This window comes from Drosophila pseudoobscura, chromosome 4 (genome assembly GCF_009870125.1).
Source record: "Drosophila pseudoobscura strain MV-25-SWS-2005 chromosome 4, UCI_Dpse_MV25, whole genome shotgun sequence".
In the NCBI taxonomy this organism is placed as follows: Eukaryota; Metazoa; Arthropoda; class Insecta; order Diptera; family Drosophilidae; genus Drosophila; species Drosophila pseudoobscura.
The window spans coordinates 4518091-4536880 of record NC_046681.1 but is presented as its reverse complement, the minus strand read 5'-3'; the positions used below and the strand labels follow the sequence as shown (position 1 = coordinate 4536880).

At 43.5% G+C, this 18790-nt stretch overlaps 1 protein-coding gene across 2 annotated transcripts in view; it reads left to right on the top strand.

Moving 5' to 3' along the window:
• Positions 1-6091, top strand: part of beat-Ia (beaten path Ia) — a 48974-nt gene extending 42883 nt beyond the window's left edge. The window contains exons 3-7 of one of the 2 annotated variants that reach the window (XM_033380040.1): positions 212-347; positions 1535-1668; positions 4186-4308; positions 4377-4575; positions 4797-6091. In XM_033380040.1, the coding sequence (XP_033235931.1) occupies positions 212-347; positions 1535-1668; positions 4186-4308; positions 4377-4575; positions 4797-5191 (987 nt within the window). In that variant the 3' untranslated portion in view covers positions 5192-6091. Of the gene's footprint in view, positions 1-211; positions 348-1534; positions 1669-4185; positions 4309-4376; positions 4576-4775 lie in introns of both variants that reach the window. The other variant, XM_033380039.1, reaches the window with a different exon arrangement.
• The last annotated feature ends 12699 nt before the right edge of the window (positions 6092-18790 follow it).

The following is an 18790-nucleotide window of genomic DNA, read 5'->3' as shown; positions in this document are numbered from 1 at the left end:
CATGCTCGTATATTTTGAAACCGGAAGGAATATAACGAGATACGTTTGTGGGACCATTTTTCAGACAGGCAGCATACACGATTCGAACACATACTCGTACCCGTATATAAAAAAATATATGTACTTATACGTTTGTTCAGTAAAATTTTTTAAGCAAATTTATTTCGGTCACTTCCTCATCGTGCTGCTTTTTTCCTTGCCTTTTTTTCAGCGCGTATCCTCGAACGAGAGCCAAGTGGTGCTGGATGCGGTAACAATGGCAACATCCGGTAAATACAGTTGCGAAGTTTCGGCGGATGCGCCCTCATTTCATACATTAATAGCCGCTGCCGAATTGGAGGTTATTGGTAAGTCATAAAGGCAATCGTATAAAGAAAAGGAATCGTCAGATACCAATTTTTTGGGCCATTATTGTATGCCTGTGATATCTTTGAAAGAGTTTTTTGTGGAGCAGGAAGTCACAAACTGAGCAATAAACAAGGCGGGGAAATACTAAAAATAACATTTGAAACCTTTAAGGTGAAAAAACTCAAGTAATTTTCATCCTTTTAGCCATTCAATGAAAAACAAAATCAGTTTTCAGTTCAAGTTTTTGATACAGACTTAGAAATCAAACTAGCCCGAGCCGGAGGCCATGACAGGGCCAAACTTGCCTGTTGACCAGCTGCCATATGTGGTGGGCCGAGGGGACGAGTTCAATTGGCTAGGACAAAACTGACGTGGCCAGAAGTAACTGGAAAGCTTGTGTGTGAACATGACAACTTAAACTTAAAAATAAACTCTTGAAGTTCGAATGTTTTGGCAGTTAAGCAGACAAAATACCAGGAGATTTGCGGGCAAACGAGACGAAGATGAAGATATTTAGGCGAGCAAACAAAATGAAAGCCCGGAGTGCAAATGTTTTGCCAAAGCCAGAGACGGTCAATAAACTGTCGAAGTGGCTGCGACTATGGCTATGACTGTGACTGTGTGTTTTTCAGTGGAGGGTTTTCAAGGGGCATTCGATATGTTGACGGAGGTAGACTCAAATTGGCTTGACAAACTTTTGGAAGTGTCTATTTCATGTTTACATATATGTCTCATGTGCTGCCTGGGGGGAGAGTTTGTTTGTAGATTCCCATTTTGACTCTTATGGATAATAGACAGACAGTAAGTGAAGTGACTTTGACAGCTTTATGTGGATAAGCATTTGTTTTTTACTGCTGAGAATATTCAAGGTTTTATTCCGACTGAACGGACGTTCCGACTGGATTTGCCAGTGCTCACAAATATTTAAATTATGAAATGGGTTGAGGCACATTCAGAAACCAGGTACACACACAGCGATTCCAATTGACAGTCGGACAGCTGGACAGCCGGACAGCCGGACATCGTTTCAGGTCAGATTCGGGGGTTTCTCAATGTCGCAGTGTATCAGAAATATAGCGACCATCGATGGTTAAGCCGGGTCGCCCATCCCTTCCAGTATACATGTACATTCATACATACCTACCTCTGATATCTGATGGCATCTCTTTTGCTCTACCGTTTACAGAGACACCGCACAATGCGCCATTCATAACGGGAATACGTTCCCGATACCGGGTCGGCGACATATTGCGAGGTAATTGCACATCGCGACACTCCCGGCCCGCGGCCAATCTCACATGGACAGTGAATAATGAAGAGGTGAGTACCATTGAAAAGCCCCACACCCGCAGGCCAGCCCCGTCATGCGCCCCGTCATCGTTCGCCCTAGATGCGCCCGAAATTATGCAAACACAATTTTCTTGTTTTTAAGCGTTGGCATCTGGCTGGAATTTATGCGTCTGTTTTTGGTCGAATAGCTGTGGGGAAGCGTGGAACGGGGCCACAGGGAGGGCAGGTTAAGCCCACTCTGTAATTACCAGAAAAACACACGCATTCGTGGAGATCAACGCACTGGTGACACTCCCATCCATATCCATACACCATACACCCATTCATTATGCCGCCCCGGAATGGATCGAACGTCAAACTTAGTCTGTCGATTTTTTTTCTCCTACACTGTCGGGAAACGTTTTATATATACTGTTCCGTTAGCATATGGGGAATATTCCGATTGGGGTTTGGCATTGTGAAATGGGCCAAATTGAGAGCTAAAAGAGCACTCGAGTCGGCAGACAATTTTCCCAGTTCGGCGTTTTGCATTTTACATAACTCTGTTTTTTTTCCTCCCGAGGGATACGCCTACTAATTGTTGGTGTCAATGCAAACAGGCTTTGAAGAATTCGAAGAAAGATAAAGATAGCTCGAATCAAAAAATAAAGCACAACTTTAAAAGCAAATTTTGAACTTGATGTTTTCTGACAGATTGCATTTTTGAAGAGGAAATAATGGATTAAATTGGAAAAAATTTATATACATATACATATGCAATGTGAAATTTGTAATTTTTAATATGGATGTCATGACATGCATCTGAGAGCAATACAAAAGCAATTAATAGAAAGTGTTCTACAATTAGTAATTAGCATAGTTGGAAGATATTTTTTTGTCTCATTTTGTTTATGCATTGATATTTTCCTATGCTAAATATGCTAGCGATCCATAAAATCGCAACCTCAAGGGGAAATGTGACTTTCCGGGAAAACAAAACACAGAATAAACAATAAAAGACTTTTTCCTAAATAATTAGTTTACATATTTACGTATGTATATATGTGAAAGAGAAAGAGATATGGAGGAAGAGAGAGAGAGAGAGAGATCTAGCAAGAGAACAGCAGGCAGCGCCAATTTCAACGTCACTCAACGGCTAACAATGCTTATTGATGCTGCATAATACGAGCACAGAGGAAGGTGGCAGTGAGCCGGTGGTGGCAGGAAAACAAAGCACACATACCGACACCCCCTCTCATACACATACACACGCATACCTACAGAGACCGCAATTCCGCGTTGGGTGCACGAATTGGTTGTCGAGCTATAGAGTCGGACTTGGCCATGGTCGATGGTCGATGGCCGGTTGATTGGATATGCGGAGCTGTCGCTATTTCTACCCAGCAACAGCCCCGTCCGCCCTGTTGCCCACAAAATCCGCTTAAACAATAAGCCAGAGAAACATACCACCAAAACCAGTCAACAATCAACTATTCCAGCGAGAGAACAGAACAACTGCCAAAATAGAGGAACAAAAGGAAAACAAGCTGGCATTCCCTTCCGAAAGAAAAACCTCAAGTGGTACCGTAAAACCACCGTGGGGAGGGGTCGAGGGGAGGAAGATCGTGGTGGTTGCGGGGCAACAGACAAATTAATTTGCAGCCATGAAGTCAATCGAAGTCAATGCCCCGGCAGGCCATCCCCAATCGCCAAAAGGGATAATGGCCCAGGAATTTGTTTTAAAATACCTTCCCTTACGAGCGCAAACACCTGCCTGGTTAGCTGTTGCCTAACGCCACTTTGACCCATATTTTGCAATTCAGAGCGAATTTCATCTATTGTATTGGTCTTTGCTGCTTGGCGCAGTGGGTGAAGTGACCAATCTAGCAGGACAAAACCTCCAGCTCCCAAGATACTGAATATAACATAAATCTGGTTTTACAGAAAGATGTAGAAAAAATGAAAGTAGTTTTTGCCTAAAACCTTTTTTTATTCAAATATTTTAAGAAAATATTTTTAAATTTAAAAATGAAAAAAAAATAGTTTTGTTTAGTTTTTAAATGAATTCGCAGGAAAGTTCAACAACAACAAATAAATTAATATTAATTATTGTCACTGTGTAGATCATTGAAGTTGCAAAAGTAACTTTTTATATTTTTATTTTTTACCAGCATCAATTTTTGCCCGATATTTAGGATATTCTTGGTTTCTGAATTTACTTTAAATAACTGTCGTAACTATTGTAACAAAAAACACATTTACTTGAAAATATGGCTTCCACTTTGAAACCTGTGTAGCTGAAAGAGTACGTGGAATATTGAAATAAACCTTACAGCTGCAGCTTGCAGCTGCCGATCTACCGATGTCAGATTCGAATTTTTGAGCATTAAGTCAAAAAAAAAGTTTTTGAAATCTCGCATTGCACAAATGAGGTTTTTATCCTGTTAGCTTGGTCGTTTCACCCGCTAAGAATAAAATGTATTGTAGCTATTCTCAATATCTCAAACTTAATTTAATTTGATTGTAAAATTGTTTGATGTTTTGAAAAATCCTCCACAATTGTTCCAGGTGAATCCCTCGCACGTGCGGCATCACAAAATCGTTGTGGAGACTCGCAACGATATGCAGACCTCCATTGTGGGCATCCACTTCGTGGTCACCGATCAGCACTTCGACAACGGCAAGCTAAAGGTGAGTCGAGGATGTCCAATATGTGTGCTAGAAATGGCTTTTAACCCGCTAATTGGTTGACCCTGCAGCTCCGGTGCAGTGCCCAGCTGCACGACGTGTACTGGAAGACCACCGAGAAGACCATCCTCGAGGCGGATCCATTTACCAAGTACGGCAGCGGAGGGGCCAGCGGGAACCGCGTCAGCCCCGACGAGTTCTACGACCAGTACACGCACGAAGACGAGCAGTTCCACAGCAAGAAGAACAGCTATCTGACACAGCTGCAGGGTAAGTAGAGCTCCAATTAGAGGAGCCCGAGTGGACGAAACACACATAATACACCACACAGCCGATACACACACAATAGCACTGACAGAATACCTGCCCTCGTACTCGTAAGAGACGATAAGTAGAACAAAGAACAACCAGAATACATACATCGAATACATGGCCTGCATTTGTCTGTGTCTTTCTCTATTTTTCGCTAGACTTTCTCTTTCATTCCTCAGGCGAAGAAGACGACGGAGCCGAAGGAGCGGAGGATGGCGGCGCCGCCTGGCGGGGCGTGGGCTCGGGCTCGTCCAGCTGCTGTCCGAGTCAATCTTTGGCAGTCAGTGGATCGCTGCTGGCGGTGCTCGGCTGGACGCTAGGCAGGCAATTAGTGTCGCAGTTGCAGGCGCTAACAAGCGGCGCCGGCATTGCAGCGAGTGGCACAACCAGCAGCAACAGAAGGTGCACCAGCCACCGGACACATTCCGGACACATGCGGGTCAGCGCCACAAAGCAACGGCAGCGGCGGGTTCATGGCCTCCGGGCGTCCGACTGCAGCTGGAGAGGATGCAAAATCGGCAGGACCAACGACAGCAACAACAGCAGCAGCAGTTGCATCAGGCAATTAACATGATTCAATTGTCATGCAACTCTTGTGCCACATTATGGGGAGGGGGAGATGAACGGGATGCGAGAGTAGGGAGCGCGTTGGAAGGAAGAGCTGTAGCAATACATATACCCGTAGAGATGCCAGAATGCGCAGAGCAGAGCAAATGCGATGCTGAGAGGTTAGAGATGTGAGAGTTCAGCCCTAGGCCAAGACCCAGAAGCAAAAGCAACCACTGCAAAATGTATCTAAAATATTTACACATTCATACACTAAGACACAAGACACTCGTTTCAGCTAGCTCAAAGTAACTTCGAATGCATTTATGGCATACAACAAAAAAAATATATATATAAAGACACACAAAAGTGACCCATTATAAAGTATGGGAGCTATTTCATAAAAAATGCAGCGAAATATTTGTTCATTTCTTCAAGAGACAAAAGGGGAATTGAAGAGGTGTTTCCAAAAGGGGTTCCCAAGAACGGTATAGAGTCCTTTTTGGAACCACATCAAAACCGCTCCATTTCATCAAATGAAGAAGAAAAAACGGAAAATGTTGTGCTAAGCTTTTCACTTTCAGTTCTCTATAAAAATATATTTATATATCAAAGTCAAGATTATTTATAATTGATATAAATGATATTTATATATATGTATGTATATGTGCTATATAAAATTATATATACATAAATGTAATACCAAAATAGTGGAGGATCCACAAAGACAAAAACGAATTAAGAGGATTGGCAAAGGGCAGAAGAGCAATTAGATTGTAAGTCTTAATATTGCCTATAAGTCTATAAAAAAATTACATATAGTATGTATTGTACTTGTATATAATATATAAATGAAACGAAAACCAAAAATCGAGATATGTATGAGATAAGTATTTACGGTAGATAATCAAAATAAAAACCAAAAGCGAAGAAAAATAAGAAGTTTTTAATTTGGTTTGTTGAAAAATTTGGGATACAAATTGAAGGAAAGTAAGTAGATGGTTGCTTCATAATACATATTAAAATAATAATATAATGGCTGAGAAGCATATCCGTAACTCAATGGAAAATGTATAGATTAATAATTTGATCTCTTATAATAATAATCTGTGTGCACTTTCTTTTCAACAAATTAGTTCTTACACAAATCTTCTGTTTTCATAACAAGAGTGGTCCGGTATTCCATTTCCAATTTGCTCGTTCTTCCATACAATAAAATAATTAATTAGTATGCATTCGTCAACGCCTCACGCCCACTCGGCCAGCACCCTTAATGATCCCAGGCATTTCACTTATAACAAATGACACACAATAAATGCGAGCTGGAGCCATCAAGCGGCCACCCAGAAAAAGGACATCCCTCGGTTGGCCATTTTCCTGGCTTACTTGCAGTTGTTGCCCCCCAAACAATTAGCATAACTAAAACGCTCAATTAAGCGCCTAAAATGCTGCTGTGGAAGGCAACCAAGCACCCTCAATTTTCTTGGGAAACTCCACTTTTCTCTGCTCTTCAGACTAATGCAATTTTCACCTGGCTGCTACTCTCATTTTATTACACATTTCTTTGCCTTTGCTGGCTGCTTTTTTCCTTTTCCTTTGTCTTTTCGTTTTTTTCCTTTCTTTTTTTTTCCTTCGTTTCTTGGATTTGTGTAACATTTTTCCTTCCATTCTCTGTCGCCGCGTAATGTTTATTTTTAATTATATTTTTTTCGCCCATTGTTTCTTTATACTGTTCTGTCTTTTTTTTGGTTTTCCTTGTTCCTGTGCTCTTTGGTTTTTGCTGGCACTTGGTGGGTGTAATAAACGTTAATGGCGGTTGGCCACAAAGAGAAATGGTCGCACTTCGTTCTCGGCCTCCTCCTGATTAGCCCTTGCACACACAGAGACACACAAAGATACATTAGGTTTAATTGTGCAACGTTTAATTGGATATTTGTTATCAGATGCTTAGTGGCTTAATTATTTGGCATAGCTCATTCTAGGCTAAGAAATATAAAATCATATTTCTACAAGCAAGAGAATTGTATGCCATTTCAAGCGTATCGTTGGTCGCAAAAGTTCGCAACAAAAAGCGGCTAAAAGCATTTAACAGAAAACGTCGAGCCAAAAAAAGTGCACGAAAGCCAAAGAACTTTCTATTCATTTTCGGGTAGTTTTTTTGTTGGCTGAAGCTGGTAAAAAGTTTTCTTTAGAAAAAAAATATTTAAAAAAAAATCAAGAAAGTTGGCTTCTTAGAGGAGACGTAAAGCGGCTTTTAAAAATGTTCCAGGCGCAACTTGGCTTTGGCTTTTCACTTAGCAAACAGCAACACCAACAGCACCAACAACAGGCAGATACATTCAGGAGGATGTAGCTACATATTCATAATGCTGATTGTCCCTGTTGTTGCTCCCTCCTGCTGTCGCCCTTCTACTCGTTGTCCCGGGGATGGAGATTGAAAATTTATTCAAAAGTCTGCCGAGTTTTGTCAAGTCTGGCGAGCGACAGGCGCCAGCGGGCGGACGAGTCTTGCAAGTGGCGCTGCCCCAGGATAATAACTTTAACTTGAAAAGTAGCTAGGCAAGCCGCTTTCCCTTGTTAGTTTCTCGCATTACCAACCCTCCCCCACCGCGGAACTGAAATTTACATTTGGGGATACGTTTAAGTAGAAGAAAGTAAAAGCTGTCGCTTGTCATAATTGTGCGGCAATTCTCACAGAGTCAAGATGTTTGCCATACGTCACTAGGACCTCTCAAGGGCTTATGCATTCAAACTCAACGCACTAGAATTAGGAATTAGCAAATGATCCGTCATCATTTAGTGTCATTTTTACTTAGAGCTTTAAACTTAAATGATTAATTTCGTGGAAAAAAGCTTTCGAAATGCCTTATAAAACTGTTCTCTAAAGATTGGTAAATATATTGAAAAACCTGTCGAATCTTTAGTAACGGGGGGGTGAGGAGGATTCTTACTAGGTTTGTTGGATGTACACCTATTTAGCTAACAATTAGTTTCAGAGATTATTATTAATCCTAATCAAAGATCAAAGCACCATGTTTTACAGAAACTCTATAGCATGGTTAGCGAGATCGCGACATAGTCTCATATTTTGAAATTACTAAATAAATAGTCCGATAAGTGATGCTATTGGCAATATTTTTTCTTTTAAATGATCAACTTTTACCATCGATTTAGAAGGTTACATTTTTATTAGTCCAAGAAAAATTACAAAAATCTAAAATATTAGGTATAAACGTGTATGTTCCCATGGCGGATGGGAACAGTTTCCCAACAGGATGCTTACATAACACTTTCTATGCGTCTGTCCCCACCTGCTTATCACACGAATATAAAATGAAGCTTTCAACAGATGCAAGTGCAAATAAAGTCACGCATGTAGTATTCGCCGCACCGCCAGCACCGTCCCCTACTCCAACTACCCAGCTCTGTGGCATGACTTCGGGGTACACCGCACACCGGCAACCACATGACACACAGCCAAACAAACAAACAAACGAACATACTCACGCACAAACACATTTAAAGTCATAAATTTTTATTTATATGATGATGACTTAAGTTCTACGTGCGTAACCTGTATCACCTTAACCACCCACCCGGAGCCACAGAGAGCACCGAAAGCACCACCTGCAGCTACAGCTCTGCTTCTCCTTCTCCTCCACCAGACAGTTACAACTTCCTTTGGCTGGGCTTTAGTTAAGTGCATGATTATGCTTTTAGTGGCATGTTGAGGTTTTGTCAGTCAGTTTGGCATGCTGGCTTTTCACTTCGGCCATCACACATCACCAATCCCCCACACTGACAGACCCCAAGCCAGACCCCAACTCTGATTCAGATTCCAAAACTGAACTTCAAATTCTTTTTGTTGCACTGCAAGAACCAGGACAGGTGTTGGTCGGTCTTCGGCTCTGGCATACGTGGGCTAATAGGAAATTCCCTTTAGAAATTTTCATCCCGCTTTACTTCTTTATGGATATGGTTTTTCATTTATTTTTCGGTTTTAATTTCGAGTTCTGTCCTTCAATCTCTGTTGCACAACTCGCCAAAGGTATCTCCTTAGCCGCTTCGGTGCGACGCTCCTGTTAGTTATTTTTTTAAACTAGATAGTTACTGAAGTTAGTACTGGAAGCTGTTGTTCGGCTGGGGTTAGGCTACAGCATTGGATTGGTGGTTTTGAAACCCAAAAACTCACATAATTTAGATAAAAAGCTTGTAACAATTAGGAAAATATATGTATACCTGACAAAAACCAAACTTTCTGAAATTGATAAAGTTAAAGATATCTTAAAAAATATTGAATAAAAAGTTGTAATAATGCATGAATAATTGCATGAAGGTAATGATAGGATTATTGCTAATTACCAAGTCGCAAACCTCATAAAAATCACTAAAATATAGAAGAGAGCAAAGTTATGGCCAGTGTTTCATATCTATTTTTGCGACCTCGTTGATAGAATAATAGTAATAATAATAAAAAACGTATCTACTGAATAGAACATAAATTTAGTGCATACTTTTGCGGTGTTTTCGTCCAGAAAGTATGCAATCAACTTTGATGGTCATATGTTAAAGAAGGAAAAGCACATATGTACATACCAACATAAATACCAAAAAACTACAAGTCAATGGGGAAAAAGAGACATTCAACCCAAACTGGCAGTAAAAAAGATCTATGAATCATACAGACAGAGCAACAAACTAACAAAATGTCATATAAATTTTAATAAGCGACTCCATAAAATATACGAGCATAATTATCGGCGAGAAGGCAAGTCAAATAAAAATTGTATGGACGAGCAAACAGCTGGAAGTGTGTAAATTATTGTGTCGAGCCAGAGGAATTAAAACATTTGCCGGAGAGAGTGGCACTGCCACAAAGACCAGACAGACAATCCAGACAGTGTCTGCCAGGCCCAAGCCCAGGCCCAGGCCCAGGCCCAGGCCCAGGCCCAAGCACTTCCTCATGAGTCATGCCAGCGCAGAGCTTGCCAAATATGCAGCTGACGTAAAAATAAGCATCAACATAAATTTAAGTCAAACAAAGCGTAACGCGTTTCTTTTTTTACATACTCTTTCATACTCGTATAAAAGTAGATTTTTCTTCGAGTTTCGAGTTGGGGTAAAAGCAAGTTTGTCGCGTTGCCAAGAGCCAAACTAGATTCTAATGTGGCCGACGCAGTTCGTCTCTCACTCTGAAAATGTTGCCTTTTATAAGGCGTAAACACTCACAATGCGAATGCGAATGCGAATGCCAAACTCACACTCCACTCGTGTGTACTTTCTCTATATTCACGAATGCTTTTTCCCTCTGTTGGGCTTTCACCCACCGCAGCCCTACACCACAATTATGTGAGAAGATTCGAGAAGGCCAGCATTTTCTCTTGTCGCCTGAACAAGCACAAAAAGAGACCAAAAAAAACTAGAAGGAACGTTAGGTTTCATCGACCCGAATGTCGAAATACACTTGCTGCTCGACTAAAAGGATAACCCATTGAGCGACTCGATTAGATAGAAACTTTGGGAAGGACACTACTATATGTATCTGTAAATGCTTTTAAATTTCTGCTGTGCAAATATCTGGGAGTGGTTGTAATACCCTTCGAAAGGGTATCCAGAAATCAGAACCTTAATGCGTTGGCATGCGTTATCTGGCTGGGGTTTGGCGGCAGTGCGACGGTGTGGCGGTGTGGCGGTGGTTTTGCGTCGTCTGTGGTGAAATGATGCGACAAAGTAAGTAGAAAAGAGGGTTGCCGGTGCTGCTCTACGGCGGCTGCTGTTTCTTCTACTTCAGCTGCCTGCTGCCTGCTGCCTGCTGACTGTGTTTACTGCAACATAAATCAAAATCAAAGCCAAAACAGAAAAACAACACGCCAGAGGCGAGCACTGAATTCGAATATTTCCCCATTTTCGGGTTGGCCTTCCTTTTGAGAGCAGCAAATGCGACCATGTACCCTAGCATAGTTAGATCTGTGGAGATAAACAAATTTTCCGCTTTGGGGAGGGGCGGACAGATGCAGCGCGACAAGTAGACAAGTTGATGTTGCGTGTAAAGTGGAAGATAAGTGAAGTGCGCTCTCGCTGGAGAGTGCAGCGAATTGCAGCTTGATGTGATCCCAGGATGGGAGATGAGAGCAATTCAGCAATGAAGTGATCAAGGGATCATAGATTCAATAGCTGTTGAAGTTATTTAATCAAACGACGAAAGAACGTCTTACATTTAAGGATATGACGACTAAATATCGGGCTGGGAAATCTGGCAAGTAATATAAACATAAAATTAACTTTAGTTATGTACTAGAAAACGATTATTTACTTTTTATATACTGTGGAGATAATGGTTTTTATCCCCAATCGGCCGACTAATTATTTCAATTAAATAAAACTCGGCGCAGAAATAAAATTGCGATATGCTCTTTAATGCGTGACATCCAAATTGCAAGTGTGGCTTGCCTGCCCTTTACATTGCCGCTCCGATCGCTAAGCGCAGCTTCGCTCGGCCGACGTCGGTAGGCAGACGCAAAGCGGAGATGGCGAAGAGCGAGCTGGCAGAGAGCGTTTAGCAGGGCAAGCAAGCGCAAAGCTTTAACAAACAAATGAGTGACATAGACATAAGTAACAAACAAAATAAGCGGCTGAGGGCCAAGAATTAGGTGCTATTTGGTAAGCAGCTAATCGGCTGCGTTCTGCTCCGAACATTCACCCCCCGTTGGAAGGCAAAGACTTTCAACAGATCCATCCTGAAGGGGCAGAACCGCAATTTTTCCAACGGCCCTCTTGAAAAGGCCTCTTTGAGTGCGGATGACGACTACCCTGATGGTTCCATCTTTTCCTGGGATGACGCTCTCAATGCGGCCAAGCGGCCACCTTAATGGTGGCAGCGTTTCCTCTTTCATCATGACTAGCGCTCCTAGCTTGATGTTTGGAGACGATGACCGCCACTTGCTCCGCTCCTGAAGAATCGAAAGATACGCCGTGCTCCATTTTCTCCAAAACGCCTGCTTCATTTGACACAGCCGCTGCCATCGACTAAGTAGGTTGACCCGGAGATGCGTCACATCTGGCTCGTCGAATGCAGCTTTCGGGGCTCCATTGAGAAAGTGGTTTGGCGTGAGCACATCTAGGTCATCGGGACTCTCTGTAATTGCATAAAGCGGACGGGAATTTAACAAAGCAGAGATTTCACAAGCCAAGGTCTGAATTTCATCAAGAGTAAAAATGTAGGTCCCGACGATGCGATGAAAATGATATTTAGCTGCTTTAACAGCCGCCTCCCACAAACCCCCAAAATGTGGTGAGCGAGGGGGGATGAATTTCCAATCGATTCCACTAGAAACGCAGAGATGTGACACAGCCGACGTATGAGGATCGCTGAGGAACATTTGACGAAGCTCCAAAAGCTCATTTTTTGCTCCTACAAAATTTGTTGCGTTGTCTGACCAAATGATTCGAGGTTTGGGACGTAGACTTATAAAACGCCTTAATGCTGCCAGAAAGGATTCTGTAGATAGATCCCGAACGACTTCCAAATGAGTTGCTTTGGTGCTAAAGCATACGAAAACAGCGATGTAACATTTGATAGGAGGCCTGCTTCTGACTTCCGACTTGTGATAAAAGGGTCCGCAAAAATCAACGCCCGTTGTGTGGAATGCTGGATTAGTCCTTACGCGATCCGCAGGCAAGTTTCCCATGATATGTTCCCTCAGCACTGGCTTCAAACGAAAACATCTAACACATTTGCGAATGATTCCCGCAACATATTTGCGTCCACCAATAGGCCAGAATTTTTGCCGAAGCAGTCCGAGCAATCCTTGAGCTCCTGCGTGGAGAAACCTTTCGTGAAAGAAGATAATAATAGAGACAGTGACAGGATGTCCCTTAGGAAGCAGGATCGGGTGCTTCGCGTCGTAGTCCAATTCGGCATTTTGGAGGCGGCCTCCAACCCGCAGCAATCCAAAGCTATCCAGAAATGGATTCAGTGAGGCCACCGTGCTTTTTGACGGTAGGGCCTGTTTGCTGGTGAGGGCCCTTATCTCTTCCGAAAATTGTTGCTGCTGTATTGCCCTTATGAGCAAATGCGTGCCATTTTTGATGTCGATTACGGTAAGTTGACCCTTCGACCGCGCTATGCCTTTGTCCTTGAGAATGTAGAATCGATATATGTAAGCAAAGACGCGCTGCATGGATCCGAATGAGTTTTGAAATTTGCAATCGTACGATACATCCCTTTCGTTTGAAACAAGCAATGCTGCATGACGACGTTCTGGTACATCGGTTGGCAATTGCAAGCCTGCAGGCCACTCCGAGCTCGCAAGACGTAAGAATGGTGGTCCAGAGATCCAAAGGCTGCTATCCATTAGTTCAGCGGGCGTGGATCCACGTGATATGATGTCGGCAGGATTCAACTTTGTGGGCACGTGATGCCAAGTCATTCCAGCGGTGAGCTCCTGAATCCGCTGAACTCGATTAGAAACAAATATATTAAAATTCAATGGTGATTCTCGAATCCAGGCAAGGGCTATGGACGAATCCGACCAGCAATGTATTTGGCATGGAACTGATAATCCCTTAACTATGGTGGACACTAGTTCGGCTAATACGAGGGCAGCGGATAGCTCAAGCTTGGGGATAGTCATACTTTTCAAGGGCGCGACTCTGGATTTAGAGCATAAGAGATGACTTTGCACAATGCCAAGAGCTTCCGAACGCATGTATACACAGGCGCCATATGCTGCTTGGCTCGCATCACAAAACGCGTGCATTTCTAATTTGGCTTGCTGCCGAAGCACGTAACGTGGAAACTTAAAGTTTTCAACCATCGACAACTGCGAAGTCAGCTCAATCCAAGTCGTATGTAGATCCTGGGGCAGGCTTTCGTCCCAATTCAACTTTAGGCTTTCGTTCCATAGCGACTGCATAAATATTTTAGCTTTTGTGATGATGGGAGAGATGAGCCCTAGAGGATCGTAGAACCTAGCTAGTGTAGACAGGACCGAACGCTTCGATATTGGTCCTGCAGCGGTTCCGACGTGAGCGAAGCTAAACAGAAGATCGTCCGTGGTGGGATCCCAAACTAGACCAAGCGCCTTGGTTACTTCAGTTCCGTCATGAAAGGTAAGGAACTTTTCGCGATCCGCCTCCGATACGCCTTCCAAAGCAGCGGGTTCATTGGAACACCATTTACGTATGGGAAAACATCCTTTCGAAAGTAGCTCCTTTACCTGCTGACGAATCTTGATGACAGAATCAATGCTGTCCCCTCCAGATATGAGATCATCGACATAGAAATCTCTTCGAACAACATCTGCGCCAAGCGGAAAACGTAATTCTTCATCATTTGCCAATTGATGCATAGCACGAATTGCTAAGAAAGCGGCAGGTTTGGTTCCGTAAGTAACAGTCTCCAACTTGAACACCTGAATCTCCTCCTTCGGGTCATTGCGCCATAGGATGCACTGCACGTGCGTATCGGGATGGGAAACGCGTACACAGCGGTACATTTTGCAGATATCGCCACACAAGGCGACTTTAAAAAAGCGGAAACGAAGCAGAGTTATCAAAATTTTAGGTTGGATGGTGGGTCCAGCCATTAGCGCATCATTCAGTGATACTCCAGACGCTGTTTTGGCAGATCCATCGAACACTACGCGTAATTTGGTGGTTGTACTATCCTGCTTGTGGACGCAATGGTGAGGCAAGAAGTACTGCGGGAGGTCTGACTGCCGCGAAGCTGGCGACATGTGTCCTAAATCACGATACTCCTGGAGAAACTCCATATATTTTTCCTTAAGCTGTGCATTTTTTGCTAGCTTCCTCTCCAAATTGAGAAATCTACGTAGCGCCTGCTGATACGATTCTCCTAATTCCTCTAGACTGAATTTGGTTGGCAAACGCACGGAGTAAGCTCCGGAATCTAGGCGAATGCAGTTTGTGACGAAATGCTGTTCGCAATGAACATCTTCCTCCGAAATTGATGAGGGCGAATAATCTCCATCGACTTCCCAAAAACGCCTTACAATATCGCACAAATTAGTCTCGCAAGCGGAGATGACAGGGGGATCTTCAACGGCTGCTAGCGCCGCACGGGCTTTCTCAGAGTTTTTAATACTTCCTGACACAATCCAGCCAAGTTTCGTCTTCTGCAATGTTGGCAATTGGTCTGACAGTCGAATCTGTCCAACGCACATTAATTCGAAGAACAGACCAGCACCTATCAACAGATCGACACGCTGGGGCTTGGCGAAATTGGGATCAGCCAGTTTTAGATTATTTGGCATTGGCCAATCCTTTGCGTCTAGGCCGAAGTTAGGCTGCATTCCAGTGATTGAGGCAGTGATAATTGCAGAGAGGAAACCGTGATAGCTTTTGTCTTGAGATTGCAGGACGATGTCTACAGCCTTGCTGGATGGTAGAATTGACTCTCCAATACCGGCGATTTGAACGTGAGAAGGGTGAGGATCTAACTGCAGCTGATTGGCGAGTCTCGATGTTATAAAGTTAACCTGAGAAGCGGAATCTAAAATGGCACGACATGGAATAAGCGATCCAAATCGGCCCCTGACATATACGATTGCGGTAGCTAGCAGCACGTTTTGGCTGGGCAGAGATTTCTGACTCGAGGGGGGAGGGCTGGTATATTTGCTTGCAACTAGGGCACTTGCAGGATCATGCTGGGTCGGTTCCGTGCTCGGCGACGGCAACTCAGCGTCAGCGCCCGACTGCATGTGGAGCAGAGTGTGATGCTTGGCTTGGCAATTTCTACATGCCCCTGACTTGCAGCGTTGCAATGAATGGCCTTTGTTGAGGCAGTTTAGACACAAATGGCGCTTCTTCACCTCCTTGTATCGAGAAAAGACAGGAAGATCTAGAAATGCCTGGCATCGGGATATGTAGTGATCAGAAGATTTGCAATACTTGCATGTTGAGCTAGTATGATCGTTAATGGAGGTGATTAGGGTGCTAGGTTTACTTTCTCCCACCTGCTGGCTAGGAATTGTTACCATAGCCGATCCCAAATTTTCCAGCATCCGACATCTTGCTTCCAAGAATGAGGCCATGCTTGACCACCTGGGCAATCCTGACGTCGGCAAGCTCTCCTCCCATTTCTCCTTGGTCTTGTGGTCCAATTTCGTGCCTATGATGAAGATCAGCAACCCATCGGAAATCTCCTGCGGGGTCGCCAAGGTCTGCAGTGCACGCAAGTGCGAATTGATTTTATCGCTGAGCGCGCGCAAGCCGATAGCCGAGCCCTTCTCCACCCCTTGCAGCCCGAAAATAGCCTTGACGTGTGCCTGAAAATGCAACAGTTTATTATCGAATCGCAATATTAGTAAATTCAACGCCTTGTCGTAATTCTCCTCAGAAAGTTCCAAGGAACGAATCGTATCCAGCGCAGCACCATCTAGACATCCACGCAGATATTGGAATTTTTCGATGATTGGGATACGATGGTCTTTGTGCACCATTGTCGAGAACATTGAGTGGAATTCTGGCCAATCCATGTAGCTCCCACCGAATCGCGGAAGCTGCAACTCGGGCATTCGAGAACGGCCTATACTACTATAGCCGAACAACGACGAATTCCCCTCGAGAGTATGCCGAGCTGTTGAATTGGCAACATTTACCGTGCGCGCAGCCATCAACTCCCGCGAAAGCCTGGACCTAACCTTGACGTAAACATTCGAAAAGTCCAGCCGGGCATCATGGGCTAACTGCAGGAAGTCCAACCTTTCAAGGCTCGTTTGAGCGGCATCGAAATCGGCATTCATTCGCTCGATTTGTTCTAAGCGAGCTTGAAGTTCTGCCTCATCTAACTCGGCGAGCTCTTCCTTGGTGAGGAAGCGATCCATGGCCTTTAGTTGGCGCGCGACGGACTCGGCCTTGTGCTTGTAGAAATCTACATCACTCGGCATTGCTGCGTTCGCGACATTGGTAGGCTCAGGTGCTGCCATGTTGAGGTTTTAAAAGAGTCACTCAGCACGACCGAAAAAGACACCCTGTATACGTATAAACGTGCGAACCGAAAGCAAAGGGATTACAGCTAATGCCTTTAGCTGTGCGGCTGTGCGAGCTGTCCGATTCCGCTTTGTACTCCGCTTGTTTGTATTAGTGAGTTCGCTGCACTGCACTGACCGAATTGTCGCGACAGAGAAATTAATAGCCAGCAATGCGTGTATGTAGGTGTATGTGAGTATGTTTTAGCACCGAATTGTGCTTAACCGTCGAAAATTTGTTAAGGCTAATAAATGTCGATCGCGAATGATAATCACTTGACACTGCAACTCAGAGATCACGTCGGGGTCACCAAATTTTATGTGGAGATAATGGTTTTTATCCCCAATCGGCCGACTAATTATTTCAATTAAATAAAACTCGGCGCAGAAATAAAATTGCGATATGCTCTTTAATGCGTGACATCCAAATTGCAAGTGTGGCTTGCCTGCCCTTTACATTGCCGCTCCGATCGCTAAGCGCAGCTTCGCTCGGCCGACGTCGGTAGGCAGACGCAAAGCGGAGATGGCGAAGAGCGAGCTGGCAGAGAGCGTTTAGCAGGGCAAGCAAGCGCAAAGCTTTAACAAACAAATGAGTGACATAGACATAAGTAACAAACAAAATAAGCGGCTGAGGGCCAAGAATTAGGTGCTATTTGGTAAGCAGCTAATCGGCTGCGTTCTGCTCCGAACATATACTTTTGATTGAAAATATCGCTGGATATCAATAGTCTATCAGCCAAAAACTGAGTAGTAACATGAGGAAACTCTATTTAGCAGGTGTCAAATATTCAATTTGTAGTTAATTACATTTCGATAAAGTTCTCCAACTTATTTAGAGCTGTCAAAACAGTGGGACCACGACCCAATTAGTTTGAAACTTATTACTGAACTGCAAAACGGAAAACTGAAAACTAAACAGCCAACAAATATGTACAATACGCTGGAATATTTTCAATTCATTTTCGATGCACGTGCAGTCAGGCCTCGGGCAAGACAAGCATCAATTTCGACACACAAAAGTATAATACATGGAAAAATATCCAATGGAAGGGAGTATCCAATCCGCGTATTAGCGGTAGGCAGGCACATGTCAGACCCCTCCGTACACCCTCCCAGCCGTTTATTAATGATTGGAGCACCTGAAATCATTGCCCATCTATTGCTGTATACAATATGTACACATATGCTTGCATATGCATACTCGTATCAACGTAAATTGATCGAAATGAACGCAAAGTGAAATGAACTCAGTTACAGGAAAATTGTAGTTCTTTCCACACCCGAGCTGAACAAAAAATAAATAAAATTACATTACATTACGGAAACAGAAACAGAAAACGGAAAAGTGTAAAAAGCAAATGCTTGCATTTAAAATTTCGCACCTGTTTTGGGCGTTGAATAAATATTTTATTAGGCCTACCGTTCCGCAGAAATGAGTTTCGGGAACCAACACACGTTCCACCAAGCACTCTGACGCACATGGAGAGTAGGAGTAAATGAAACCGAATATGGCGACGATTTTGAATCTAACTGTAGCCTTCTGTTTGCTCGCCAAAATATGCAATGACGTTGACGCCGCTACACGATATGCGATGCCTCACTGAATGCCGTCTAATGAATGGACACGGAGGCGCACA